The following is a 25,355-nucleotide window of genomic DNA, read 5'->3' as shown; positions in this document are numbered from 1 at the left end:
AGAAAACCTACCCATTAGAATTTTATCTTTGGAAAACTCTAGCTCCTTCATGGTAACCATTTCTTTTCCATCAACAGCTGCCTTTAATGCAGCCTGGTTCACAAGATTCTCCAACTCTGCTCCAGAAAAGCCAACAGTACCTCGAGCTATGATTTCTGGATCAACAGCTATGAAAATAGAAGACAACATTGAAATTCCAAAAGAGCTCTTCACAAATAACTCATATTCCAAAAGAAAAAAGCTATCCTCAACTAGAACTTAAAATATTTATCTCACTGCAACTACCAAATAAATTCACTTTATTAAATTCTAGAGGAGAAAAGCCCAAACTGCCACTAAATATACTATTAATATTGCCAACGGGACAAATCACAAAAGTTCTTAAATTTAAATAACTTTGTGAAAAACAAAGAAATGCAGAGTTGCCAGACATGATTTATAAACCTTCAAATTATGACCTAAATTGTTACTAGCCTAACCACAAACTGATAAAGTATACTCAAAGATAAAATATTGTTTTTATTTTCTGAATTTCATCTTTAAATACTTTATACGTATATAGTATTATATGTACATTTATAAATGCTCTCCTTATTATAGGAAACATATTTGGTTTAACAAATTTATTCACCTATCTTTGAAAATAGTACAGCGTGACAGCTGTGTTTATTATTTGAGTCCATAATATTTTCATGTGTTTTGTTTTACAGTTTGCCTCTTTTAGCCCCAAAGTGATTATATATGCTTCCTAGTATTTCATATTTTACATTCATCCCCAAAGCATTTATACATACATTTATCTTCAAGTATTACGTATCTGAACACTTGGAAGAAAACTTCCTTTAGAATCAGGATTCAAATGATAGAATCTCTTGTATTTACAATTAATAAATAAACTTTAAAAAGGACATATAAATGGAGAGGAAAAAGGACATGTAAAACAAACTGGTCTTTGGAGAGATCTATCAAGTAAGGACCACAAACAGGGTGGAATGAAATATTACCATTTTTTATAGAGATAATAATAAAGTTGGTGTTAATGGAATTAGACTTACACTGATCAAACTTTATTTTATTGAGATACCATTTCAAAATTTCTGTTCGACCTTTTACATCTGGTCTTGGAACTGTAACTTGCATGTCAAAACGACCAGGACGTATTAAGGCACTAAAAGGAGAATATAAAAAGAAAATATAAATTAATAATCTGACTATGATGAAGGTCCAATTAAATATGACTGACACTTTAAAGACAAGATGGAAAGATAATGGCAATTGAAGTTAGACTGGAGATTTGAGGTTTTTCATTTTAATTCCACCATACTTAATATGCAGTGTTATATTAGTTTCAGGTGTACAGTATAGTGATTGGACAATTCCATATTACCCAGTGTTCATCACGACAAATGTACTCCTTAATCCCCATCACCTATTTCACCTTAGATTGGTGTTTTGAGCATAAATATGCATACAACTCCTTTTAAAACACGGATCAAGGGACACTCGGGTGGCTCAGTCGGTTAAGCGTCTGACTTTGGCTCAGGTCATGATCTTGCGGTTCACGAGTCTGAGCACTCCGTTGGGAGCTATGCTGACAGCTTAGAACCTGGGGCCTGCTTCAGATTCTGTGTCTCCCTCTCTCTCTGCCCCTCCTCCACTCACACCCTGTGTATCTCTCTCCCTCTCTCTCTCACTAAAATAAACATTAAAAAAATTTTTAATAAACAAATAAAATTATAGGGGCGCTTGTGCAGCTCAGTCAGTTGAGTGTTCAACTTTGGTTCAAGTCATGATCTCCCAGTTTGTGGGTTCGGGTCCCACGTCAGGCTCTGTGCTGACAGCTCAGAGCCTGGAACCTGCTTCAGATTCTGTGTCTCCCTCTCTCTCTGCCCCTCCCCCACTCTCTCACACTCTCTCTCTCCCCTTCTCTCTCTCAAACATTAAAATTTTTTTAACTAAATAAATAAGTACATAAATAGATAAATAAATAAATAAATAAATAAATAAATAAATAAATAAATAAATAAAACATTAGGGGTGCCTGGGTGGCTCAGTCAATTGAGCGTCCAACTTTGGCTCAAATTGTGATCTCCCAGTTCTCAGGTTCAGGCCCCAGGTCAGGCTCTGTGCCGACAGCTCAGAGCCTGGAGCCTGCTTCAGATTCTGTGTGTGTGTGTATCTCTCTGTCCTTTCCCCACTTGTACTCTATCTCTCTCTCTCAAAACTAAATAAACAAAAAAAATTTAAAAATAAATAAAACATAAAAAAAATTTAGAAACATGCCTCCCAAACAGTTTCAATAACCAGAAGGCAGAACAAAGTTTGATACAGATAGATAGCACACAACCCTCAAACAAAAACATGCAAGTCAGTCAACCAAGGAATCAGGTCATGATCTCCTGGTTTATAGGTTTGAGGCCCGTGTTGGGCTCTGCACTGACAGTTTCGAGCCTGGAGCCTGCTTTAGATTGTGTGTCTCCCTTTCTCTCTCTGCCCCTCTGCCAATTCTCCCCCCACCTCTGCTTCTCAAAAATCAGTAAACTTAAGAAAAATATGAGTAACTCAGGGGCACCTGGGTGTCTCAGTCCACTGAGCGTCCTACTATTGATTTCAGCTCAAGTAATGACCTCACTGTTCTTGAGGTCAAGCCCCACGTTGGGCTCTGAGCTGACAGTGCTGAGCCTGCTTGGAATTCTCTCTCTCCCTCTCTCTCTCTGCCCCTCCCCTGCGCTCACTCGCTCTCTCTCTCAAAAATCAACATATTAAGAAAGAAAACAAGAGTAACTTCTATGATAAGTACAACAAAAATTTAAAACTGTAAGTTTCATTTTACAATTTTCTGCACCAGCCTAAAATTTTGTGATACAAAGTTTGTCAAAAGATTCTTTAAAGCTCTACTGAGATATAATTAGCATATCACAGAATTTAAAGTAGATAATCCCATGGTTTTTCATATATTCAGAGTCGTGCAGCTATCAACACTCTCATTTGAGTTATTAAATAATAAATTAGTAAATAATAAATATTTTTATTCCCCTACCCCAAAAGAAACCCCACAGTCACTCCCCCTTCTTCCCACACTCTGGCAACCACTAATTTCCTTTCTGTTGCTATGGATTTGTCTATTTGAGACATTTCATACAAATGAAACCATATATGATGTTTTGTGATGGGCTTCCCTCTCTTTTAAAGTTCATCCATGTTCTAGTATGATCATTAGTTACCAAAGAAGTCTTTTCACACTTACTTATCTAATGCCTCTGGGAAATTTGTGGCTCCTATGATGATAACTCCTTCATTGGGCTTAAAACTATCAAAAAAGAAACAAAAGTACCTTTTCACTGAAAATTAAAAGAGTACACATATAGAAATGCTCTACACAAAACCGTTTATCATTAATTTTAGTAACAGCAAAGAAAAGGGAGTGATCTTGTTTATACCCAGGTGATAAGACATCTCTACTAAATAATTTTTGAAAAAAACAAATGTTATTGGGACAGAATACTTCAATAAAACTGCTAACAATAAATCACAAAGTCACCTACAATTACAGATCTTCACAAAGGCTTATTTGTGTACCTGACTTATTTGTGAAAAATTATTCTCAAGTTTACCAATTCAAATGATTTGCTCCTAGACTTCCTATTGGGTTCCAAACTGCCTTATATGGTTTTAAGACATTTTTACTTCTTTCAAAGCAACCCCACCTCTTGCTTTTCAGATTATAAAAATTGATACAAACTTTTAATCTGCAACAACATTAGAAGCTAGTCACAAATTGTGTAGAAACCAGTCTACAATCCCTTTACATCTCCAAAGAGACTACTATTGTCAGTACTTTCCTGTCACACTACAATTAATGAAAAAGGTGTAGAGGTCATTAATTAAGAACAGTTGATACATCAATTAGTTATGGACACAACACAATACAGAGAATGAAGCTTGTCTGGCCTTCTTGCACTAGGGACTACTGTGTTGTCTATATTTTTTCCAATTTCTTGAATGTTATCAAATATATCACCATATTCCAAAGACAGAGGAAGATTCAATTACCCATCCATTTCAGCAAGAAGTTGATTTATAGTCTGCCTTGAATATGGATGCATTGGCGACTCGATTCGCTTCCCACCAACAGAATCTAATTCATCAATAAATATAACACAGGGAGCATTTGCTTTTGCTTCCCCTAGGAAAACAAAAGAGATTCCAATAAGTTTAATGAAATCAATACTTTTTGAACAAAGTCATATAAATATGAAAAACCTGTAAGGTTGTCAAAAGCCAACAAAAGACATTCATTTGGGAGACACAACACAAAAGGAGGTCTCTTTCTTTCTTTCAAAACGGATTTAAGAACAGTAGCCTCAAAAAAACTGTATCATATACAATAATATACAACACAAACAACTGAGTATTCACTCTTCCAACTGCACAAACCATATACAATCAGATTTGAGGCTAATTATTCTTTAATTACATACTATCAGATTAACAAATAAAATGAATAGGACAACAACAAAAAACCCAGCTTTACAACAGCCCCCAACCTCGTCAAACACCTCTCCTGGCTCTTCTCTTTGGAGGAAAAGTACAGTTCTGTTTTAGCTCACACATTAAAGTACCTAAAACCTGACCCCCACAATGGCTAGGTCAGCTATCAATCATAATCACACAGCCAAGAAAGGGTTAAGAAGCCCTCTTCCCCTAAAAGTAAGAAAATTTGGTATTGTATGAAAGATACGTTAAAACGTACTAAATAGATTTCTTATACGGCTGGCTCCCACACCCACAAACATCTCATCAAATTCTGATCCAGAAGCATAATAAAAAGGAACATCAGCTTCTCCAGCCACAGCTCGAGCAAGAAGTGTCTTTCCTGTCCCTGGGGGTCCAACTAAAAGAATTCCTAAAAGAAAAAATAAGTGAGAATGATTCAAATTAAAAAAAACAAAACCAAAAACAAAACCCTGATGTGAACCTATAAAACAAATAGTTAATAATTAATGTATATAGTTTGGAGATTGAAGACACATGACCAGTATTTTGAAACAAAGCAAAACATGTCTTTAAATAATGATTCAACTTCAGGATCTTCTCCAAAACTAATTTCCTTCTATCATTTAAATACTGCTTATCTATTGGTCCTCAACAAGTCAGAATCTTGAGAGAAAGGAATATAAACTTATTTATCACTAAACAAAAGTCACATCAAAACAGATTAAGAGATTAAAACAACGAAACGTACTACATGAACCCTTGACTTGATGATCTTCCATAAAAAACATACTTAAGAAATTCTAGAGACATTTGAGGAAAATTTCAAAAAAACCTGGAGTACCAGATAATCAAGGAAATAGTATTTAGTTTTATTTGGTAGGATAAATTACTCTCTTTATTTAGGATAATGTGCTTGGTCTTAGGTGATGCATACCAAAGGCTTTAGATGTAAAGTAGTTAATCTCTATAGCTTTGTAACTTTTTCATATGTTTGAAAATTTTCATAACAGCAGTAAGTTCTTCTAAGTTGAAATAACAGAATTCTTTAGGTTCCACAACTTTTCACTTTTCAGAATATATTTAAACATGCAACAAAATTATATTAATGCTATATTTTAACATAAAACACTCTTTAAAAAAATTTTTTTTTAATGTTTATTTATTTTTGACAGAGAGAGAGAGACAGAAATGAGCAGGGGAGGGGCAGAGAAAGAGGGAGACACAGAATCCAAAGTAGGCTCCAGGCTCTGGGCTGTCAGCTCAGAGCCCGACGCGGGGCTCGAACCCACAGACCGCGATATCATGACCTGAGCCGAAGTCGGACGCTCAACCGACTGAGCCACCCAGGCATCCCATAAAACACCCTTTTAAAGGAAAGCTGAAAAATACCCTTCAGACTGTCCCCTTGTGTTGCCATGTTATTCCTAACTGGTTTAACTCCTCACTGTATCAATTTCTTACAGAATACATTTTGGTACCTGAGAATTTTCCCACAATTTTATACAATATCCTTTGATATTGTATAAGAAAAGTGTCACTATTTTATGGTTTTAAACATGCTCTTTATGATGTTATAATATTGACTTAATAAATGAATCCTAAATTAGCAGACTCATGGAAACAGTTTTAGATACTTCTGAACATTCTCAGTAGAGACAGTGTGTAGCACAAAACCAAATGTAAATAGCAGTGTCTCCTTTAATTCACCAATTCCATTTCTAGAATTGGAATCTAGCATAATGAATAAATAACACATGAGTAAATCTCCAATGTATTCTAAGGAGTTAATTAAGCATGTGGGCAAAGGCTTCAGACCTTAAGATGATCACCACAGCACTGATTTTATTATCATAATTAAAAATTTTTATGTGAGTAGAGCTGACACACAGTTACATTCGTTTCAGGTATACAACATAGTGATTTGGTAAGTTTACACATTATGCTATGCTCACCACAAGTGTAGTTACCTTCTGTTGCCATGCAACACTATTATTACAGTATCACTGAGTATATTTCCTATGCTGGGCCTTTTATTCCTCTGACTTATTTATTCTACAACTGGAAGCTCTCTCCCTTCCCCTTCACTGACTTTGCCCAGCCCCCAATGTGCTCATTTTAACAGCAAAACACCAGAACCATTTAAAAGTTCAATATAAATGATTATAGTACAACTGTATAATATAAGGACACCATTAAGTCATTACAATTTTGTACCCAATTTTAGCCTACGGTTTTTCCCTCACACAAACAAGCAATTCTCCAACACCACCTGGGTGTCTTACAATTCAACTCTATTCTGACACGAACTACCTGGACATAGCATCAAATACTGCAAGTTAAGGCCCTGGTCCCAAAAGACTGCCTCTACCTCTATCCCTTCCTATATCAACTGCAAGACCAGGCTGTTACCTAGGCTTCTGACCAACAGGCTCTAGATAGGAGGTTCCAATGATCTCTTCCTTGGATTTGATTAATTTGCTAAGATGGCTCACAGAACTCAGAGAAACAACACTGTACTTACTAGATTACTGGTTTCTTATAAAAGGATACAACTCAGGAACAGTCAGTCAGATGGAAGAGATGCATAGGGCAAGGAAAAGGAAAGGGATTGTTGAGCTTCTGTGCCCTCTCTAGATATGCCACTCTTCCCACATCTCCACATTTACCAACCTGGAAGCTCTCTGAACCCTATCCTTTTGGGTTTTTATGGAGGCCTCATTAGACACGCATGACTATTCAACCTCAAGCCACTCTCCCCTCCCAAGCAGTCAGGAGGGTGAGAGTGAGGTTTCAGCTGTGTAATCACATGGTTGATTCTATTGGCAACCAGCTCCTAACCTTAGGTGGGTTCTAAAAGTCACCTCACAGTGTTGCTCTCAACACTAGGAAATTGTGAGAAATGGGATTAAGACTAAATATGTATTTCTTATTAAAAATCACAACAGTCATTAAATCATATTAACTGTGGGAAAACATCAGAGGAACATTCTACAAAGTAGTGTGCACTATTTGTAAGGTCATAAAAGATCCATACCCACTCCTACAATAAAAGGCTGAAGAATTTTTTCATATTAAAGAAAAATCTAAATGTTATGTGTAAACCTGGATCAGGTCCTAACTTGGGTCGGTGAGGGTGATGGGAGGACCTTACTACGAAGGATATTAGTAAGAGAAATGCTGAAATTTGAATATAACTGTGAATTTCATAATAGTTTTGGAACCAAGTTAAATTTCCTGATTTTAAGAACTATATTGGAGTTATATAATAGAATATCCTTATTTTAAAGAAATATGTAGGGGCGCCTGGGTGGCGCAGTCGGTTAAGCGTCCGACTTCAGCCAGGTCACGATCTCGCGGTCCGTGAGTTCGAGCCCCGCGTCGGGCTCTGGGCTGATGGCTCGGAGCCTGGAGCCTGTTTCCGATTCTGTGTCTCCCTCTCTCTCTGCCCCTCCCCCGTTCATGCTCTGTCTCTCTCTGTCCCAAAAATAAATAAACGTTGAAAAAAAAAAACTTTAAAAAAAAATAAAAAAAAAAAAAAAAGAAATATGTAATAGGTATTTGGGGTTAAAGGAGCATGATATCTATAACTTACTCTCAAATAATTAAAAAAATACATTTATGTGAAGAAAGTGAATGAGCAAATGGGACAAAGTGCTAAAACAACTGTTGAGTCTGGTTAAGAGTACAGGGAGTTCTCTGTACTGTTCTTACAACTTAAAGTTTGAAATTATAACAAAACTCAAAATCCCCTTCCTCCCAAAAAAGGTTATACAATGTTATGTTTAGAATGAAGACTTATTTCTGAAACAGCAATTAAGAATTAAACTTTAGGCATTTAAATCTGATAAAAATTAAATTAGCAATGGATGACAGTATTTTTGATGTCAAGTCATGGTAAAGGGAAGATATCTTACCTTTTGGAAGTTTACCTCCAAGCACAGTAAATTTTTGTGGATTTTTCAAGAATTCAACAACCTCCTGTAATTCTTGTTTAGCTTCTTCCACCTAAAGTGACACAATTTACCAAACAATTCTAAATAACGGATTATCAAGGCTGCCTCTTTGAAAGTAGTAAATATAACTGGAAGTTAACTTGGCTTTCTCTTTTGTTTCAGGGAAAGAAGCACACAAGAAGGCCCCCTTATAAATGCAAACACAAAGGGGTTTTCACCTGACTCTTTTTGCCAATTATGCAGTCTCCTTTATAAGTTTGTATATCTGAGAGACAGCGTATGTGTGAGCGGGGAGGGGAAAGAGAGGAGAGAGAGAATCTCAAGCAGGCTCAGCACTGTTAGCACAGAGCCCAACGTAGGGCTCAATGCCAAGAACGGAGAGATCATGCCCTGAGCCAAAGTCAAGAGTCAGATGCTTACCCAACGGAGCCACCCAGGCACCCCCCATTATGCATTTCTTTACATATCCCAACAAAAGCATTCTCAACTTCCTACCTTTTCAAGATATAGTGCTCCCTCCAGTTAACAAGCACTTATATTCAAAATTCTAGTTAAATGTGTCAGTGGCATTTGTTGTAAATAGAAAGGTTCCCCTAGCAAGTTTCAAATCCAGAACTTTGGAACTGATTACAAGCTTCCAGGGCAAACTATGTAAGTTAATGTACATCAATGACAAGGAAGCCTGTGTTTAAGTTATAACAATGATTTAGGATTCATTATGAGATTATTTTCATTATAAGGAGTTACTACTAGATTATAAATGATTTAGTTCCCAACAAATGCCAAAGGACAGTGACTAAAATTAAGCTATAGCATACGGATATTGTTTTGTAAATGGTTGTGGCCAAAAAAATTTAGAGTATTTCATCCTCAAAATAAAAAAAAATTATGTAAGAATTGAGATTCCTAGCAGGCGTAAAGCCCAATCTGGTCAACAAATATGTCAAGTAGAACATTAGCTCAACTTTAAAAAAACTGATATAAGGAAGCTGCCTATCAGAAATCAGGTAGCATACAACTATGAGTTAACAAATGCAAATACCTATGAGCCAGAATAATATTAAAGATGAGCACAGAAGACCAAATGAAAACAACAGTGGTGGCAATATACTGAAAAAGCAGTATACTGAAAAAGGGTCTGGAAAGAAACAGACCCTTACAGAGGGCAAATAATCACAACTTGGTTCTACAAAGGAGTACAGAACTCATGCTCCAGACTTTAATTTTTCAAGGAAAAATAAAAAAGACATCATTAAAGATATTAAATATCCATTTAAATGAAAAAATGTATTTGTGGGGCAGCAGGGTGGCTCAACCAGTTAAGCGTACAAGTCATTGATTTTGGCTCAGGTCAGGATCTCAGGGTTATGAAGTCGAGCCCCTATATCAGGGCTCCACCCGGAGCTTGGAGCCTGCTTGAGATTCTCTCTCTCTCCCTCTCCCCTGTACTCCACACCGCCTGTGCAACCTCTCTCTCTTAAAAAAACAAAAACAAACGAAAAAAACCCACAAAGAAACAATTTAAAAAAATGCAATTGTGTATGTACTCTTTTAGGTATTTTATTTTATTTTTTTAATTTTTATAAAGTTTTTAATGTTTATTTATTTTGAGAAAGAAAGTGCAAGTGGGAGAAGGGCAGAGCAAGAGGGAGAGAGAGAATCCCAAGCAGACTCCACACTGTCAGCACAAGAACCCGGGGGAGGGCTCGATCTCACGAATTGTGAGGTCATGACCTGACCCAAAATCAAAAGTTGGATGCTTAACCAAATGAGCCACCCAGGCGCCCCTGTATTTATTATATTTTATTTTATTTTTTAATGTTTGTTTATTTTTGAGAGAGACAGACACAGAGTGCAAGCAGGGGAAGGGCAGTGAGAGAGGGAGACAGAATCTGAAGCAGGCTCCAGGCTCTGAGCCCTGAGCACAGAGCTCAACACGGGGCCAGAACTCACGAATCATGACATCATGAGCTAAGCCAAAGTCAGACACTTAACTGACTGAGCCACCCAGGTGCCACCCCCCCATATTTATTTTAAATTACACTGTCCAGGGGCGCCTGGGTGGCGCAGTCGGTTAAGCGTCCGACTTCAGCCAGGTCACCATCTCGCGGTCCGTGAGTTCGAGCCCCGCATCAGGCTCTGGGCTGATGGCTCAGAGCCTGGAGCCTGTTTCCGATTCTGTGTCTCCCTCTCTCTCTGCCCCTTCCCCGTTCATGCTCTGTCTCTCTCTGTCCCAAAAATAAATAAACGTTGAAAAAAAAAAATTTAAATTACACTGTCCAAATAATATATTCGCAGCCAATTTGCAACCCTACGTTAGACAACTTTAAATAATAGCTCTCAATGAGAAGAAAAAACTCAAGTACATTAGGGTTTAAAAGAAACTACCTGGCCAACAGACACATGAAAAGATGCTCAACATCGCTCCTCTTCAGGGAAATACAAATCAAAACCACACTCAGATATCACCTCACGCCAGTCAGAGTGGCCAAAATGAACAAATCAGGAGACTATAGATGCTGGGGAGGATGTGGAGAAACGGGAACCCTCTTGCACTGTTGGTGGGAATGCAAACTGGTGCAGCCACTCTGGAAAACAGTGTGGAGGTTCCTCAAAAAATTAAAAATAGACCTACCCTATGAGCCAGTAGTAGCACTGCTAGGAATTTACCCAAGGGATACAGGAGTACTGATGAATAGGGGCATTTGTACCCCAATGTTTATAGCAGCACTCTCAACAATAGCCAAATTGTGGAAAAAGCCTAAATGTCCATCAAACTGATGAATGGAGAAATTGTGGTTTATATACCCAATGGAGTACTACGTGGCAATGAGAAAGAATGAAATATGGCCCTTTGTAGCAACGTGGATGGAACTGGAGACTGTTAGGCTAAGTGAAATAAGTCATACAGAGAAAGACAGATACCATATGTTTTCACTCTTATGTGGATCCTGAGAAACTTGACAGAAACCCATGGGGGAGGGGAAGAAAAAAAAAAAAAAAGAGAGGTTAGGTTAGAGTGGGAGGGAGCCAAAGCATAAGAGACTCTTATGAACTGAGAACAAACTGAGGGCTGATGGGTGGTGGGAGGGAGGGGAGGATGGGTGGTGGGCATTGAGGAGGGCACCTTTTGGGATGAGCACTGGGTGTTGTATGGAAACCAATTTGACAAAAATTTTCATATATTAAAAAAAAAAACCAGGGGCGCCTGGGTGGCTCAGTCGGTTGAGCGGCCGACTTCAGCTCAGGTCATGATCTCGCGGTCTGTGAGTTTCGAGCCCCGCGTCGGGCTCTGTGCTGACAGCTCAGAGCCTGGAGCCTGTTTCAGATTCTGTGTCTTCCTCTCTCTGACCCTCCCCCATTCATGCTCTGTCTCTCTCTGTCTCAAAAATAAATAAACGTTTAAAAAAAAAAAAAAAAAAAAAAAAAAAAACCCAGCAAAGGAACAATTAAATAAATAAATAAATAAAATAAAAGAAACTACCTGAAAAAAAGTGCACTAAAACATGAAATATCTCTGGGCCAAAGGGCATTATGAAAATCTAGAATTAAACTCATGATTATCTTAGATTTCTACATACTTTCCTAGGACTGTTTCTAGGAAGAAATAAAGAGCAAAGAGGTTTTTTTTTTTTTTTTTTTAGGCTAAAAATGGTCTTTAAAAGTTATTTCAATTAAATTATGAAAATATACTGTTTATAAAGTTAACGGTTAAAAGCAAAGCTCTGTCTACTCCTAAGCCCAGGAGACACGTGTTATATATGCTCACCAAGAAACATGCAGAGAATATTCATAATGGCACTATTTAGGTGAAAACTAGGCACAATTCAATGTCCACCTAATGTTGAATAAATAAACAGTACTGTGATATTCACAGGATACTATGCAATGGGGATGAAATGAACTACAACTCCATTTAAAAACATGGATGGAGGGGCGCCTGGGTGGCGCAGTCGGTTAAGCGTCCGACTTCAGCCAGGTCACGATCTCGCGGTCCACGAGTTCGAGCCCCGCGTCGGGCTCTGGGCTGATGGCTCAGAGCCTGGAGCCTGTTTCCGATTCTGTGTCTCCCTCTCTCTCTGCCCCTCCCCCGTTCATGCTCTGTCTCTCTCTGTCCCAAAAATAAATAAACGTTGAAAAAAAAAAAAAAAAATTAAAAAAAAAAAAAAAAAAAAAAAAAAACATGGATGGATCTCATAAACATCATGGTGGGTGAAAAAAGCCATATATACTACACGTATTACACATGTCCATATGAAATTCAAAAGCAGGGGAAACTAATATATGTTATTAAACAGAACAATGATTATCCTTGGAGTGGTAAGAAAGGAACACTAGGAACTTTCTGCTAATATTCTATTTCTTGAGCTGGGTGCTGATAATTATGAGTTCACTGTATGGGAATTTATTAAGGTATAGATTTATGATTTGTGTAGGTCTGTGTGAATGCTAAGCTTCAATAAAATTTATGTTTAAAAAGAGATTTGGTTCTTTATTAAAATAAAATTTTTAAATATTCAAAGTTATTCATATACTAAAACAAGACCAAAATACATTTGGTCAAGGTAATGGATAACTTTGAATTGTAGGAAAAAAGAAAACAGATTAGATGTCACCTACTACTCAAATTAAAATTTCTCTCCCCAGACTCTGTGGCAAGAGAATTCTCAACTGAGGTATATAAAATCTATATAGGAAAATAGAGTTTAGGGGGATCAAGACAATGAATGAAGTTATAAAAGCTGCTATTAGTATTTTTATGGCAGCTATATATAATATTATTCCTACACAAACAAATCTAAGCAAGGAAATGATATTCCTATACTAGCTCTTTAAGACTGGGTAAAACTGGGGCACCTAGGTGGCTCAGTCAGTTAAGCGTCCAGCTCTTGTTTCGGCTCAGGTCATGATCTCACGGTTCATGGGTTTGAGACCCTCATCTTGGGCAATGTGCTGGCAGTGTGGAGCCTGCTAGGGATTCTCTCCCTCTCTGCTCCTCCCCAGCTCGCACACTCACCCTCTCTTTCTCTCTCTCGAAATAAATATGTAAATCAATGTAAAAAACAAAACAAAAAGACTTTGTAAAACTGACCACAGGTACCACCTAATGGTATACCTATTACGGTAAATGGTATAAATTATAACATATATATATGTAACATTTATAGATATCTATAAAGTTATATGTATCTACATATGAATTTAGATTTGATAGCAATGACAGCAATATAACATTATAGCAATAATTACAGTATTTGTTAATATTACCACGGAAAACTCTGTGACAATCTGAAAACTCTGTGATGTCCCCATTTTTTTTTTAATGTTATTTATTTTGGGAGAAAGTGTGAGCATAAGAGCAGGGGGAGAGGCAGAGAGAGACAGAGAGAGAGAGAGAGAGAGAGTGAGAGAGAGAGAGAGAGAGAGAGTGTCTCAAGAAGGCTTCACACTGTCAGCACAGAGCCCAGTGTGGGGCTTGAGCCCATGAACCCGTGAGATCATGACCTCAGCTGACATCACAGTTGGATGCTCAACGGACTAAGCCTCTCAGGAGCCCCTTGTGATGTTCCATTTCTAATACTATCAGCATGTCTTCTTTAGCTTTGTAATCAGAAATGGACTCATTCCAAAAGAAGTGTGGTATATTAAGTAACGAAGTATGTATAAAAAGAGATTTGGTATATGTATAAAAAGAGATTTGGTTCTTTATTAAAATAAAATTTTTAAATATTCAAAGTTATTCATATACTAAATGCCTTGCTGACCATAACCTCAACACAGGTTCAATGTCATGCAGGCTCTCAGCTCTCTGCACACCTTAAACAAAATGAGAAGGGCCCTCTGCGCTAAGGAGTCAAGTTTTCAAATACTCACTGCCCCAGCCTCCTCCTCAATTATTCCCTTTCCACAATTCCAGCAGAGTTCACAGCTGTTTAAATTGCAAAGGGAAGGGAAGGACTACTTGGTATAAAGGCAGCATAGTGACTTCTGATACTTTATTCCCTAATATTTGAGTAGGTGAAAAATATTTATGCTTAAATGAGTATGGAAAGGGGAAGAGCTCTCATTCTATTGCATATCACAAGTGGCTTTTTCATTGGTCAACAACCAAGCCAGGCACATTAGCTCTTCAGGGTCCTTGCTCTCTATGTTCCTCTGGCTAGAAACGTTCTTTGCTCAAATATATGCATGGTTTAGGGGCACCTGGGTGGCTCAGTTGGTAGAGCATGCGACTCTTTTTTGTTGTTGTTGTTAATAAAGAATATTCCAAATATCACTGGAGGGGCTTAATGAATTTATGTTGTATTTTTATTTTTATTTTATTTTGGAAACAGAGAGAGAACACAAGAGGGGCAGAGGGAGAGAATCATAAGCAGGCTCCACGCTCAGTACGGAGCCTGACACAGGACTCAATCCCATGAGCCTGTGACATCATGACCTGAGCCAAACTCAAGAGTCAGATGCTCAACCAACTGAGCCACTCAGGAGCCCCGGAGGATGAGACTCCTGATCTCAGGGTTCTTAGTTCAAGCCCCATGTTGGGTGTAAAGATTACTTAATATCTTTAAAAAAAAAAAAAATCCATGGTTTACTTTATCTTCCTTAAATGTTCACTCAAGTGTCAACTTCTCAATCATACACTGAATATCACCATTTAAAATTGTGACTTTTCTCTCAGAACTCCCGATCTCCTTTACCCTGCTCTATATTTTCCCATAACACTTCACTTTTGAACATACTCTATTATAATTTCCTTATATGCCATATCATTGTCCAATTTCTGTTAGAATTAAAATCCATAAAGGGAAAGATCTGTTTTATTTCTTTTATCCCAATATCTAAGTTCTAATCATGGCTTGGTCTTTTCTAATAGCCAGTCCCCACCCAGGAGCCCACCCAGAGTTGCCTCAGTACAAAAAAACAGTGCTATCACCCAAGAAATTCCTAGGGATTGAGAAGCCCTGTGTCTGAAATCGGGGTCAAAGACCAAACTGTAGAACCCAAAATGCACCTAGTACTCTTGTCACGTCGGAAATTGCGACAGTTTTAGTGCTTGGAACTGGAGGTAGAGACCCATATATATGTATTTTCTATTTTACACCTTTAAACTCAAATATTGGCCCTACATAATTAGATAATATTCGAAGAAAGCAAAGTAAACTTCTTAACTTACTCCTTTAACGTGTTCAAAGGTGACATTTTTCATCTGGACAGGATCTACTGCAGAATCAAGCCCTGTTGTTGTCCGGAAGCGGACTAAAGAGAAGAAAAGAAATGCTTATATCTCTGATAGATTTATAAAATTCCAACCACCTTGTTTTTCAGATTTAAGAAAGCCCAGAAAAATTACATCTAAATTCACATTCATTAATTCACAGTGAAGTACAGAAACTAGGTCTACTGGATTTCTAGGCCGTGTTCAAGGAATCAATGATCCTCATTAAACTATCTTTGTACCTTCTAATTAAAATGAAATAGTATTTCCCTCTTCTCCTATAATATCTCATAACAGAGATTTAAACCAATCATTTTCAAACTCCATTGTGCATAAAAGTCACTTGAGAAAGGTGTTAATGCAAGTTCCCAGACCATGGCCCAGAACTTCTGATTCGCAGATTTAGTAAAAGGCCCAAGAGTTTGCATTTTTAACATTAAATTATCCTGCTACAACTGGTCAGAGATGTACACCATGAATACACTGCCTTAAACCTAGCATTAAGAACTGGCACTAGCATTTTTTTTAAGAAAGACGAACCTTAAAAGAGATTATTTCACTTTTGATGTAGCCTCCTTCCTCTGGCAACTGTTACTTGCCCTCGGATGATAGATCATTAATGACATCATCAAGTATAAGAAACACAGTGAGGTGTGCCTGGGCGGCTCAGTCAGTTAAGCGTCGGACTTTTGCCCAGGTCATGATCTCACAGTTCATGGGTTTGAGCCCCACTTCAGGCTCTCTGATGTCAGTGCAGAGCTTCGGATCCTCTGTCCAACCCTCCCCCAACCCTTCTCTGCTGATTCTCTCTCTCTCTTGAAATAAACTTTAAAAATACTACTAATAATTTTAAAAAAACAGTGCAAGTTTGGAAGAACAGTAAAATACGTAAGATCAACTATAAGGAACTATTTATTACAAAGCTTTCTTAAACCTCTCCCCCTTGGTTAAGCTTTCATACTAAACATATAAATGAGTAAAAAGTAATTTCTAATTTCCTCAGAAGAAGATGAAAATATTGTCTTTAAGACAGAAATTTAGGGGCGCCTGGGTGGCTCAGTCGGTTAAGCGTCCGACTTCGGCTCAGGTCGTGATCTCGTGGTCTGCGAGTTCAAGCCCCGTGTCAGGCTCTGTGATGACAGCTCAGAGCCTGGAGCCTGTTTCAGATTCTGTGTCTCCCTCTCTATGACCCTCCCCTGTTCATGTTCTGTCTCTCTCTGTCTCAAAAATAAACATTAAAAAAAAATTTTTTTTAAAAGACAGAAATTTAGATGCAAAAAAGTCAGTAGGTAAAAAAACAGTTAATGAGAAAACACTTAACATATCAAGAATATACGAGTCGTAAGAGTAAATGTAATACAGAAATTCCAGAATGGACACTAATAGTTTTAGCCACTAAATTGTTTATTTAAGAATCTGTGGGGTCCGGGGCGCCTGGGTGGCTCAGTTGGTTAAGCATCTGACTTTGCCTCAGGCCATAATCTCACAGTTTCTGAGTTCAAGCCCCATGTTGTTGGGCTCTGTGATGACACTGAGGAGCCTGCTTCGGATTCTCTCTCCCTCTCTCTCTGCCCCTTCCCCACTCACTCACACTCTCTCTCTAAAATTAAAACATAAACATTGAAATAAAAAATCTATGGGGTGTCTGGGTGGCCCAGTCACTTCAGCATCCAACTCCTGGTTTCAACTTAGGTCGTAATCTCAAGGTTCACTGGTTCGAGCACTGGGTCTGGCTCTGTGCTGACAGCACAGGACCTGCTTGGGATTCTCTTTCACTCTCCCTGTCTCTCCCCCACATCCGCACGCCCGTGCGTGCATGCTCTCTAAGTAAATACAGTTTTTTAAAAAAAGAATCTATATAGATGGACTTAATAAATAAGGCAAATAAATTTGTAGTTGAACCCACTTGAACCTTGTAAGAAATTAATTACTCAACGGCAATGCACTTCATATTTTAATACATGTTTTACTTAACATAAGAAATTAAGGGAAAAAAAAGAAATTAAGAAACATAAAGGAATAATCAGATCTTTTCCTACTCTTCCGTTATCACCTAGTGTCCCTGTAATGGTACGTTTTGAAAATAAGGAGATAAGAGAAGGTGACTCTAGATATAAAAAGAATATTCCTGGATGTTAAAATCTCATCTCAGGTTTGATGCCACAAAAAACTTAAAATATCTGGGGTTACATGCAAGTCCTGGGATGAATTCCTGATCCAGGTCAACTAATATTCTTAACTGTACATCAGTTTTTTCTCTCAAGGTAATCAAACATAAAGAACACAGAGAACACAGGGTAAAAACTGAATAGTTGAAAAAGCAAGCAGAACCACTTACAACTGACCTTTCATTTTAGACTTGGCAACCCCAGAAAATATGGGACTCATTTAAACTGATGTTTAATAATATGTAATTTTTCATAAATTTATTGTGTCTTTGAAATAAAGAACTATTTCATTTGTATTGTGATTATAAAATTCTAATACATGTTTTTTAAATTTTACAATTGGACAGGTATAATTTTCTAAAAATGTGGAACACTAACCATTAATAGAAGTTAATCTAACATTTTTGATATAACATAAACCTTAAAATTTTAACAAAATATTCTTTTCCCAAAACAAGTCAAAGTTGAAATTTGTACAGTGTCTGAAGGAACTTTTCCTGTAATCCACAAAGCAATGTAAATATGGTAGCCCCTCTGACAATGCAAATGGCATATAATCATAACAGATTAAAACTTTTCTACTTCAACACAAAAGAAACAATCTCAAATTGACCCAATCTGTGAAGTGTTGACTCGTAGGAACGAGGGGCCTAGACACTAGAACTATACATGTTTTCTCACTCCTAAGTCTTAGGCATATTAACTACAAAAAAAAAAAAAAAAAAAAATTCAAGTATTTAAAAGATTAAAAAAAAGTCAGAAAAATTCAAAGAGCCATTACCAGATAAAAATGGGTTTTTTAAGAGTCCATAAATGCCAAACAGCAACAGAACGAAGAGAATCAGACGAGTTCGTCTTAGAGAATCTGGAAGGAGAAAAAAAAAAAGCCTTAAATGACATCAATGAGAAAGGACAGCTTGACAAAAGGCAAATATTAGGTTACTGATGGAAACCATATTTCATCATATGAGGTTTTGGAACGTGGCATGCTTTTGTATAACTGCCATGATTTCCTTTTAGCACCCTGTCAGCAAAACCTCACGAAGCCACTCAGGCTTCTGTCCTTGACATAGGTTCTCAAAACAAGGCAAAGAGTCCACAGATATTTCCATTTTGACACAGCTTACATTACAAATATAACAGAATATAAGCAGTGAAAAAGTGGTAATTGTTAGAAAAAAGATTTATAATCACTTAAATACAGGACTATGACTTCCTTTTAGGTATCTACCCAAATATGAATGGGGTCAAATCAACTTACCGTTGGTTTTTTGTGTTAGTGCTTGCGCTTTCAGAAAACCCTCTGCAAAACCAGTTTTAAACGCATCTTGGTGAGCTTCGGGTATATTTTTGGTCTTCATGAGTTTGTCCAAACTCTCAACATCTGATCCTCTGTCCCGCAAAAGGAACCCCTAAATACACAAACAACACATCAGTATTGATTGACTATATAGATAACACACTCCAAAAATATAATCACAACTCACAAAAATATTCATTCAAAGAGTCTAGAAATTCTAATTTTTACCGTCTGTGTGAAGAATTACAGTAATACTCAACAATAAATTACTTCATCAATGGCTAGAAAACTAACTTTGGACCTTACACTTGCATCAATCAATTCAGGTCAAGAAACTCTCTGTAAGAACACTATACTGAGGGGCACCTGGGTGGCTCAGTCAGTTAAACGTTCAACTTCGGCTCAGGTCATGATCTCACAGTTTGTGGGTTCAAACCCAGCGTCAGGCTCTGTGCTGACAGCTTGGAGCCTGGAGCCTGCTTCGGATTCTGTGTCTCCTTTTCTCTCTGCCCCTGCTCATACTCTCTTCACTCCCAAAAACAAACAAACAAACAAAAAAGGACACCATAGTGAAAACAACAAACAGGTCACAGGTGGACTTAGGGTTCTAATGGTTTGATGTTCACACTCCTTCATCTCTAGTAGAGGAAAAACCTCATCAATTTATTAAATGTTTACTGAGCATCTTTTATATACGTGGCCTTATAGAAGTTCTGAAAATGTAAAGATAAATAACGAATGATCTGAATGTTCTCAGACTAGTGGGGAGAGATACATAAATAATCAATTTTTTGAAATCATTTTGTTATTATGTTAGAAGCTCTAGGTCTGGTAAAATAAATGCTACCTCAGGAAGTCAGGAAAGGCATTACAGAGAACAGGATTTCTAAATTTTTTTTAACATTTTATTTTTACTTTTGAGAAACTGGGGGCGGGGAGTAGAGAGAAAGAGGAACAGAGGATCTGAAGTGGGCTCTGCCCTGAGGGCAACGAGCCCGATGCAGGGCTCAAGGTCACGAACCAAGAGATCATGACCCAAGCCAAAGTTGGGCGCTTGACCAACTAAGCCACCCAACACCCCGAAAACAGGATTTCTAAACCACAGGCAACACAAAGCATAAACAAGTTGACAGAGTCATTAAATAACAGCCTTCAGTGCTCAAGAACTACACGCAACCTTGTGTAACAGGACTTAAAAATGCAAGAGAGGAGCAGGATAGAGGTTCAGAGGGGATGCCATAATGAAAGATGAGAACAGAAAAATAGTAGGCAGGGGCCAAAAGATGAAATGCCCTGTGTACTATGGCATGAATCTGACAATAAAGCAGAGGAATACAATTATTATATTAATACATTTTAGACAGATTGGTGGGAGGGTGGCAGTCTGGAGTCTAAACTGAAGGTAGCAAAACTAAAGACAAGGAGATTAAATACGTGTATATTTGAGTCACTTGGGCAAAAATTGCTAAAGTCTATCTATGCAGTGGAATTGGGGATGAAAAGAAACAGACCCAAGAAGTATTTAAGAGGCTGGATCAATAGGACTTTAGTGATTAATGGGCGTGAGAGGAGAGAGATGAATAAATCAAAGTTGATCATCAGGTTTCTAGCTTGGGTGGATGCTATTCATGAACACAGAGAACACACAAGCAGGTGTAGGTTGGTAGGAAAAAGGACAAAGGGAGATGTCTAACAGGCCAATGGAGAGACATGACTGGCACTCAGAAAAGATGTAGGTATAATGACTTAACACAGGTTATTAATCCTTTAGAAAATCAGCTGGCCAATAAAAGAAATCAGATAATGAAGGTTCTCATTTTAATAATTTGAAATGTATTGCTTTTTCAAACAACAAAAGAGTTCTAATTACCTTTACAAATGATGGCGCTATATGCTGTGTTTCTGCCAATCTTTCAGAGGTGGACTGTAGACGCCGTGTTCTTGATTTCAAAGTTTTAAAACCCCGAGACTGTATGAAAACTGAACAGAATAGTATCACATTTAAATTTTTAAATAGTATCTCATTGTAAATTTTTATAAGGAAAATGCCTAAGATTTGAAACTAACACCAAGCCTGTATATCCTAGTTTACTATCTCATTTTTTAACATAGTTCTTTGCCTGACGCTTCACTATACTAGTAATCAAGGTCATCAAAATGGGTTTAATCTGTAAGTTAAGTTTACAACTTCTTGAGAGTTTTAAAATGTTAAAAAAAAAAACCCACTGATGAGTATCAAATACAAGTCAGTGTCTAATTCCTCAAACCCCAATCCCAGTTCCCAGAAGTAACCACTCAACAATTTCATGACTACACTTGTATGTATTTTAACACATGCTCTTTCTATAAAAATAGCGGATAATTTTTTGTCTTCTTTCACTTAACACTATATCATGGACATTTTTCAGAACAGGTCAGACAATGCATTCAATTTAATGGCTGTTAACATTCTTCTAATTTTCAGTGTATAGCAATTTGAATATTCTACTACTTTTCTACTATGGACAGTTGTTTCCTGTTTTCTTATTGCTAAAAATGGTGCAGTTATAATTCTTGTACATATCATCTTTCAGCAAACGTAGGCTAAATTCTTAATGTGAAGCTGTGAGGTGTGAATTATTTAACACTAAGAAATTGCTCTCTAGAAGGCTGTTATGGATTTATATACCCACCAATGAATAGGAGTATCCTTTTCTCCACATCCTGTGCAACCCAGGTTAATATAAATGTTTTTAATTTGTACAAGTGTGATAAGAAAAAGTAGGGTCTTGTTTTAATCTGCATTTAAGATTATGGGGGGAAAGTTAGAAACAATTTTTTTCTTTCATTGAATATTTTATTTCTTTAGCAAATTGATCACTCATGACCCTTCCCATTTTCATTTGTAAAAGAATGCATGTTATATTTAGTAACTTGAGGTCATGTATACTTGAAATATTTATTTTAATGTCTTTGTCTTTTGATGTAACACTTTATAAATTTAACGTAGCCTTATCTTTCAATTTTTTGTTTTCTGCACTGTGTTACTGTGTTTTGATTAGAGAGTCTCATCCCCAAACTATGATTTTAAAAGGAATCTACTGACTTTTAATTCTTTTGTTCAGACCTTTGCCTATTTGGAACTTATTTTAAAAAAAAGCAGGGGGGGGATCCGATTCCCCTTTTGTTTAGGCCCACGTTTGTTTATTTTATTTATTTATAAGTGATCTCTTGAACTCATGACCCCAAGATCAAGAGTTGGATGTTCTACTGATTGAGCCAGCCAGGCACCCCATTTTACTAAGCCCAAGTTTAAAATCAACTTCTCGGTTTTCATAGCAAGTGTTTAGGGTTTTGATTGGGGTTGCACTGAATTAATAAATCTGGGCATACATTAAAACTGTCACAGTACAAAATCCTTTCAAAGAGGATTGTGGCATTCTTTCATTTTATTTTACTCGGCTCTTTGATTCCTTCAGTAAAGTTTCACAGGCAACATATATACATATGTATGTGTACATTATGTTGAATATTTCTTGTCAGGATAAAAGATTTACTGGGTTTGAAGAAAACTATAAATAAAACCTACTGCTAGAATATAAGATCTTGATTTTGAGACATTTATCTCATATGATACCAGAGTAGCTTTTCAGGTGATTTTCTTAAGTTTCCTAGTAAGCAAGCATCTTACCTGGTAAGCAAAAACAATCAAAATTTTGCCCTTTCCTTAAACTTACTTTCTATTCTAGCTTTCTACAACATTCTAGAAGTGTAACAATTAAAATATATTACATGTCTTTTTCATACACTAAAATAATAGTCTTTCTTCTCTAATTAACATGATAAATTAACATACTTCCTAATATTGAATCACTTTTGTATTCCTCAATCATATTGATAGCAATTTCTGTACTTGCTTTTCAGATTTTATTTAGGATTTCTGTATTTACATTATTAAGTGAAATCGATCTATTGGATTCTTTTTTATGCTAACATTTTAGTATCTGTGATCTTGTGGAATAAACAGGGAAGCCTATTCTACCTTTTTCTTTATTAGGAAAGTTATAAAGAATAGGAAACTGCTGACCCTGGAAAACAGAACACAACCATAAAACCATCTGAGCCTACCTCCTCTGGGGCAGTGGGATTATATTTGAAAAATACTCTTGCAAATTTTATAGTTATTGTCTTATCTTTCTTCTTGGGTCAATACTGCTAATTTATAACTTGGATATTTTTTCAACATATTTTTATTTATACACACTCTTAAAAGTTTAAAATCTTCATTATCTGTGGCTGTTACCACTTTTCACTTCTAACATTATTTTCTCATTGTTTTTAATCAGACCATTCTTTTTTTTTTCTCAAATTAAATTTGTTCTTCATTTAATTAAACCCCCCTGGATGTTGTATTCATTTCATGTTTTATACTTTGCAATTTCTCACATTCGTTTAAAGAAATTCTCAGAATGATTGTTTCATCAATTTAGTTTCCATCTTTCTTATTTCCTAATAAATTATACGATGCACTCAGCATCAATAGGTCTTCAACTCAAAGATTTTGATATGTTGATTTTCCTTGTGGCTCATTACTAATTGTCTATAATTTGTTTTTCTTTCCCTTTAGCCACAAGACATTTAGAAAAGAATTTTTAAATTTCCATAGTTAGGAAATTTTGTTTTAGGAACTTTTAAGGTATCCTCTTATATGATTTCCATTTTATCATATGATCAGAGAACCTGACCTGTGAGTTACTAACTTTTTGAAAATTTATTAAGATATTTTTTCATACTTTAATACATGCTCAGTTTTTAGAAGTCTTCCATGAATATTTAAAAATGTTATCATCCTTCTTAAGTATTCTTCTGTCTTTTGCATTAACCATTTCTTCAGAGGATTACTGGTCTCTGTGCCCTACTTGGTATCTCTTTCATGCTATAAGTTTTCCTCAAACATGTGGAGATTCTTGCTGATCCATTTGTAATTGTAAAGGGAATACAGCGATTGGTACTGATTGTAGATAGAGGTTTCCTTAAAACTACCAAGGTGGTAAATGCCTTTATACTATGAAACATGGACTTTTAATGAATGAGCAGGATACCCTTAGTGCATGACTCAAGTCCATTATTTCTCTCCTTGGCATCAATGCTCAAACACAACCTTCAGAGACAGACTTCTCTACACACACACACACACACCCTTTATTGCAAAAGAGTCTTTTGCCAATTATGGCCTAAAAGTTGCAAGCCCTTTCTGGGACTGGCCCATTTTGGGGAATCTTTCAATTCAACTGTTTATGAATCATCCCAGAGCCCACAATTACTGACTTGGAAATTGGGGTTTTTCCTAAGTTCTACTAGAAATAACAGCACACACCTATTACGTGTCACTCTATTCTAAGTTCCATGAAGGTAGGTAACATATGTTGTTTTCATTTGTAATTATCACTGTCACCTGACACTTAACCACTAGTGTCTGGTATTAAATCAATACATGCGTATTTGATTTTGCTATCAATGTGAGGTCATCTATTTTATACCCTATGGAAAATCCTCAAATTTCTGGTCCACGGACGAAACCCCTCTGCTGCTGCCCTGACCTTTTCCTCATTAAATTTGTTTTCTGTCATTGTAATGGATTGAAACAATTTTGAAAATGAAAATTTGAAAATATGGAAGTAAACAAATGTGCTTATTAATTATTTTAAAGCTGAGGATAAGTTCCCTAGAGGTTGATTTATTGTGGCACTTATCACTCACATTAAAAATTCAGCTATTATGTATTTTCCAGATTAAAAATACTGGACATACCCAAATTAACTGATTCCAAATACTCTATCAGTTTAATGTGAGCTACAAATGAATGCTTACAAACATTAATATGATTAAGAAAGACAAATCAGAATCCATTGAATACATTTACTATGTTTTTCAAAATAAATACAGGTGCTTCATACCTGGCCAGTACTGAAGATCTGAACAAATACTTTTAAGAGTTCTTGAATGTTGTCTATACAGGCAAGAGGAACGTAAAGTACTAAACATATCTAAGTAACCTGGAGGAAAATTGAAAAAAGCAAATTTTCTAGTTACCAAGCTAAAAGAAGTCATGAACTATAGTAATTTTACCAAATATTAGAAATATAAAAATATGAGTTTAGCCTTTTATTTGTTCATATGGCTCTGCTTGTATGAGTTTCTAAGAGCACTACTAATCTAATTACAGTTCTTCATCACTATCC

The 25,355-nt window shown here is 36.6% G+C and overlaps 1 protein-coding gene across 2 annotated transcripts in view; it reads right to left on the bottom strand.

The window, feature by feature from the left end:
• YME1L1 (YME1 like 1 ATPase) overlaps window positions 1-25,355 on the bottom strand; it is a 49,506-nt gene that overhangs the window by 6,185 nt on the left and 17,966 nt on the right. The window contains exons 4-14 of one of the 2 annotated variants that reach the window (XM_047065327.1): window positions 25,071-25,169; window positions 21,005-21,114; window positions 19,096-19,246; window positions 18,616-18,699; window positions 15,625-15,707; window positions 8,412-8,502; window positions 4,754-4,906; window positions 4,054-4,186; window positions 3,248-3,310; window positions 1,056-1,168; window positions 12-167 (exon numbers count right to left, since the gene is read on the bottom strand). In XM_047065327.1, coding sequence (XP_046921283.1) covers window positions 12-167; window positions 1,056-1,168; window positions 3,248-3,310; window positions 4,054-4,186; window positions 4,754-4,906; window positions 8,412-8,502; window positions 15,625-15,707; window positions 18,616-18,699; window positions 19,096-19,246; window positions 21,005-21,114; window positions 25,071-25,169 — 1,236 coding nt within the window. The remainder of the gene's footprint in view (window positions 1-11; window positions 168-1,055; window positions 1,169-3,247; window positions 3,311-4,053; window positions 4,187-4,753; window positions 4,907-8,411; window positions 8,503-15,624; window positions 15,708-18,615; window positions 18,700-19,095; window positions 19,247-21,004; window positions 21,115-25,070; window positions 25,170-25,355) is intronic. The other variant, XM_047065328.1, reaches the window with a different exon arrangement.

This window comes from Lynx rufus, unplaced genomic scaffold (assembly GCF_022079265.1).
Source record: "Lynx rufus isolate CCGP_SWC_20201006 ecotype Redwood Valley unplaced genomic scaffold, mLynRuf1.p SCAF_7, whole genome shotgun sequence".
Classification (NCBI taxonomy): domain Eukaryota; kingdom Metazoa; phylum Chordata; class Mammalia; order Carnivora; family Felidae; genus Lynx; species Lynx rufus.
This window is presented reverse-complemented; position numbering and strand designations above follow the sequence as displayed.